Source organism: Amaranthus tricolor, chromosome 2 (genome assembly GCF_026212465.1).
Source record: "Amaranthus tricolor cultivar Red isolate AtriRed21 chromosome 2, ASM2621246v1, whole genome shotgun sequence".
In the NCBI taxonomy this organism is placed as follows: Eukaryota; Viridiplantae; Streptophyta; class Magnoliopsida; order Caryophyllales; family Amaranthaceae; genus Amaranthus; species Amaranthus tricolor.
Genome location: NC_080048.1, coordinates 32,541,411 through 32,547,172, shown reverse-complemented (window position 1 = coordinate 32,547,172; position 5,762 = coordinate 32,541,411). Strand labels below are relative to the sequence as shown.

General features: G+C 33.2%; 1 protein-coding gene across 1 annotated transcript; it reads right to left on the bottom strand.

The window, feature by feature from the left end:
- Positions 1 to 496: 496 nt before the first annotated feature.
- LOC130805734 (glycine-rich cell wall structural protein 2-like) lies at positions 497 to 1,042 on the bottom strand. Its single transcript, XM_057670519.1, has one exon. It carries the CDS (start codon positions 1,040 to 1,042, stop codon positions 497 to 499), a length of 546 nt encoding a protein of 181 aa, XP_057526502.1.
- Between the last annotated feature and the right edge of the window lie 4,720 nt (positions 1,043 to 5,762).

Here is a 5,762-nt window from a genome sequence, read left to right as displayed (position 1 = left end):
TTTATACTCATTTGATATAATATAAACAAGAAACTACACACGATGGAGGACGTAGCCATCATTGGGTGAATCTCCTTAAATCTTTGTGTCTCTTTGCAAGTTTTACATTGTCAAACATTTGTTTAGTTCATTGTTATTGTTATCGTTCATCAAAGTTCTTAGCATCGTATCGATCTTGGCAACTATTTCAATTGGTATCAGAGCTAAGTTGTTATTACGGTGTCTTGAGAAGTTGTTGTTATGATAGAGAGAGGTGAACAGAAAAAAGGAAAAGGGTGCTATTGAAATTTAAATAGATTATAATAGACATTGTAGTATACATTCTAATACTCTATGATATGCAAATATCAAGCACGTTTTCCACGCATACAATTCAATGCAATGAGCTAATGAATATTACAAGCATGCATAATTATTTATTAAGATTAGAACATTCAAATAGTGAAAATGAAGTTAAATAGATGGCAAATTAAATGTTAACATGATCATATTTTGTTTAAGGAGAATTATATCGGCTATCATAACCACCCGATCCATAACCTGACCCATAGCCAGAGCCATATCCTGAGCCACCATCATTGCCACCGCCGCCTCCTCCTCCCCCTCCTCCACCGCCACCTCCTCCACCACCACCCATTCCACCACCACCACTTCCATATCCTGAGCCACCTCCACTACCATAGCCTGATCCATAACCAGAACCACCATGACCGCCTCCACCGCCGCCACCTCCTCCTCTACCGCCGCCACCACCTCCACCGCCACTTAGACCTCCACCAGACCCATATCCTGATCCATATCCAGACCCATAACCTGAACCACCTCTACCTCCCCCGGAACCACCCCCTCCACCGCCTCCTCCACCTCTCCCATACCCTCCACCTCCTGCATCACCATACCCTGAACCATAACCAGACCCTGATCCATATCCAGACCCTCCTCCATTACCAATACCTCCTCTAGGGACCCTAATCGCAACACATAGGTCAATAAGAAGTAGTGCAACCAATGCCACTCCAATAACTTTTATATTTTTTCCCATTATGATCTCTTAAAACTCAACTAGCAATCAATAAAAGCTAAATCAAACAATGTTTTGAATATATTCCTTAGCAAAAACTCTTAGATTATTTAGTTCTACTAGTGATGCTTGTATGTATTAGAAGTAACTCACAAATACTTGTGAACAAACATGTTGAGGAAGAATCCCTATTTATAAGAAAAAAAAACATCTATTCTAGTAGGTTCTAAAGATGGATTTAATCATAGAAGGACGTGTCACGTGTGTATGATATGACTTAGTGGTTTTGGTGGCAATTTTGTGGCGGTGGATGATTGATCATTGACAACTATAGTGCTCTTCTTTTGTGTCTTCTTCTACTTCTCTTTAACCATAATGAGGTATTGTAAATATTCTTGTCAAAAAAGCTTCTTCCCACTATTGACTTGTGATGTACACACAAAAAGGAAAGCATGCACTTAAAATTTCTAAGTACTCTGTCCAAATTTTCTCACAATTGTTTACATTTTTTTCATTCATGTTTTGTGCAATTAACCACACAAATGTCACTTCTATAGTATTAGTCTATTGGGGTTGGGCAGTAGTTGCTTCCAAAACTATTGTTCATTCCAAAGTGATCGTTCATTATCATCAATCTAATTATATTCTGTTCGAAAACAAAATTCGGATGAAAAAAGATTACATACAATCAATATCTGGCCCGTATCCCTTCTAAAGAGGGGGTCAGAAAAATATAGTCAATTTTACCATCAAATTTTCCCTCCGCCAAAAGAATTGTTAATTATAATAAATGAATAAAATATGGCATTTAAATAAGTATTGTTCATCTTAGTTTTTTTGATAATTTTTTTCTTTGATAATGGCTTTTGGATAGTTTTGTCAATTTGAATTAAGTCAAAACATTATTGATATAAATAACAGCGTTCCGATGAATAATGTTTTAAGTTGCTTAATCTTAGTCTTTAATGTTGTGGTCTACAAATTATATGCAAACTTTACAATTGCATGAATTTAGATTTCTACATAGTTCTTGCATTATTTTATCCTGTATATCTATGTAATGGTGTTTAAAAATCTAAAAAGATATTTCTTTTCCGAGGCTTTAATTTACACAAGCATGAATATTAGTTCATTGATATAGTTATAAGAGGCCAGATGTTCCGAAGAGATGACTAATAGATTTGATTAAACGAACTTGTATATAACGTACAAATAAATATATACAACACGAAAATATGGTGTTACTTAGGGTTTATACATTATACTCACTCTTAATCTAATTAAACGTCTTATTTTTTATCATTATTTATCAATCACAGTTATTTTGTATCTATATTAAATTTGTAAGTTAAAACATAGTCAAGTGAGATCTTATTTTATCTGAATATATATTTTATTAGTATTAAATTTTTTTTATAATTTTTAATCAAACTCAATTCGAGATATTTAAAATTGAAATAATGTATCAACAAACATATAAAATTAAATGAAATATTTTTAAATAAAAAATGGGAAAAATATATTATATAATTAAATATTTATGAATTATTTATCAAATTAATTGCCCGGAGCACGGCTTAAATAGGCGGGGCTAAATATTCCAGCTGTAATCAACGAATGTTATTATTGAGCTAAGGAAGGATGATACGTTGATATTGGATCTTTGGGAGGTGAGGTAGTTATCATCTAAAGAATTTGGTGAGAGTCGTGTTCGTAGATATATTTTCTATTACCCTAACAAAACACTTTGAGAGCTAAATCCAATCATAGTTGACTTTGCAATCTATAATTTCTAATCATGTTAATGTGGCTTTCAAAGTGTAGGTTTTGTTTTATTTACTATTAATGATCTTATATACAATAATAACAGATAAATTCACCTCGCCCTACAAAAGTTATATTTACCCACATTTATTTAGTCACGTTTTATTGAATGTGATCAATCATTTAACCTTAAGCATGATTGATAAACATGAGAATAATAATCTCATATATGCGTGATGAAAGAATTTGCCATAGTTAGTGTTGAGGTGTTCAAAATAGACCTGACAACTTAATATTTATCCGACCTTTTAACTGAACCGAATTTGAAAATGAAAAAAAAATTATGTAAAAATCAGTGCAGATACAAGATGTACTAATTTTGAACCGATCCGAAACATATAATCTAAAATTGACTTGATATAAGAATTTAAACTAGAAAACCTTCAAACAATAAACAGTTTGTTGTTTTACAAATGAATACATATGCCACCAACTTGGAAAATTCTACATAAATTCGCAAAATTACATGCTTCATAGATCAAAATAAAAAAAAGAAATTTAGATGAAGTTTTCTATGTCTTTCCCCTTTAATGTGATTGGTTGGTCATCCCATTCTCAAATTTTCACCTTTTCTTTGAGTTGAAGATGGAATAAAAAATGCACTAATTAAATGGGGTTTGTATGAAAAGTATTAATTGTTGGTGTGGTTATTAGTAAAAAATGGTGTTGCTGGAAATGATTTATAGCGTAATTAAATAGCATGAAATCTATCATGTCATTCCCATATTAATGAAATTTTGATCTTAGAAAAATTGTTCGTAATGTTCCATCACCTTCTTTCTAGATGATAATATATTAGAATGAATTTTGTGAAAATCAAGGAGATGATTGAAGTAACACAAACATGGCTATCAAACTTGTCAATAGATTTTTCTACCAAAATTGCACTAATTTCTTCATTACCAGAATAAGTTATTTGATATGTAAACTATCATAGTAGCATTATACTTCAAGGTAATTTTATCATTCAGTTTCTATAATGTTAATGCTAGAGCTAAATCAATATTTGATGGAGCTGATGTTGATCACCAATCACTCAAGCCAAGGCACAACATGCTATGAGCGATGATGGGAGTACAAGAAGATTGAGTGCCTTGATGGTGGGGCTTCAAGGAAGTAATGAAGGAGGGTCTTTGATATGCCATCGTGATGGAGCAATAAAGAGCAAGAAGATTGAAATGCATGAAGATTGCCTTAAATAAGGCAATAAGGTGCACAAATGTAAGCCTTGAACGAGGCATGAGATGCTTGGATGATGCCTTGAACGAGGCAACTTTGTAGGCAGTAATAGCTTGGGAGTAGGTACTCGTAGCACCTTGGAGCAGGGGCACAATCAAGTTTTTGTTTTGTGTTTTGCTTGCTCGTAGGCAAGTTTTTACTTTGTATTAGGGTTATTCTTAATGTTTGGGAGGCTATATATAGACCCTAAATCAGAATGATAGAGAGGTGGCTAATACATTGGGAAAATATGACCCTAAATAAGATTGGTGATTCCTATAGTGTTCCTTTGTATTAAGATGATAGATTATAGGTAGAAGCTTTAAGCTTAATAGTGTGTGATCAAGCATTGTGAGTGGTATATCATCAATGTAATATTGAACTAGTTAATGAAATATAATCCTATTTGCGGGAGAGGGGTCCAAGACACCATTTATCTTTGTGTGTGTGCTTTGTTCATCAAAACTTTAATATTTTTTAATTGCTGTTGTTAATACTCTGTTTTCTAGCTACTATCTAGTTCTACACCTCCTCTGCCATTTGAGGGTCCTAGTCTATTCCCTTTCAATTTGTATTAGAGTTTGGAGTGTTTCCCAGGGCTATTGAATAAGGGAAAACTTAGAGTTTTTGGTAGAGTAGTGATGGTTGAAGTAGATATGTGTTTGGAGGGCTTGTTAAAACCATTGGGATTTATTGAAACCTTTAGGGAGATAAAAATAGTAGGTATGTAAGAGATGAGGAGTTTGTTAATTGAGTTGTCAAGAGAGAAGGACGGCTTGTTAACAATGGTGTAAAAGCAAAGACATTATGATAGAGTTTTTGTTGTTGAGAGTTGAGAAACATAAAGAAGTTACTTGGTCCTCAGAGAGGTGCAACTCACACTAGTCGATTATAATTTGCTCCTCCCATGTTCTCTTAGGTTTACCCCGACTTCTCTTACCCTTTACTATGAAGCTTTCCAGCGCTCACATGGGTGAATTAGCAGTTTTTTTTCTTCACATGTCCAAACCATTTCAACCTATTTTCACACAATTTTGCCGATATTGGGATAACCTCTAACCTCTCTCACTTTTTGATTCCTAATCATGTCTGTTGTTGTAAGCCAACACATCCACCTCAGCATACACATCTCTGCTACATAGTATCAATTAGACTATCCTCTTATATCCGTCTCTTAACACTAATCATATGGTTTCTATAAGTTGGATATTTAGGATATGATAATGATTAATGATGATTGACTATTTCTGATTTCACATGTGCACAAATTTTTGTTACACTCTCCTATTCACATTAGATGTCTCATTATTTCTTTAGCACTATTTATCAATCACTCTTCTTCATTCTATATTTTATTCTTAATCTAAAAATTAAAACATAGGCAAGTTTATTTTTTTGGATTCTTTTCAATATAAATTTTATTAATATCAATTTTTTTATAACTTTTAATTATATACTACATAATTTAAAAAATTTAAAACCAAATCAGTGTATTAAACGCATCTTGGTGGGTTACCCTATAACCGAGTATATACCAACAAGGAGTTGAATTCATAAAAGAGAGAACCCACTTAAACTTCAACTCCAACCACCATGATATTCTCTATCAAAAGCTCTCAATGTCATTTTGCCCCATTTGACTATAAAGTTGCATGGAAGCAAAGCATGACAAGTGGCTAATCTTCTTTCAGTTTGGAGT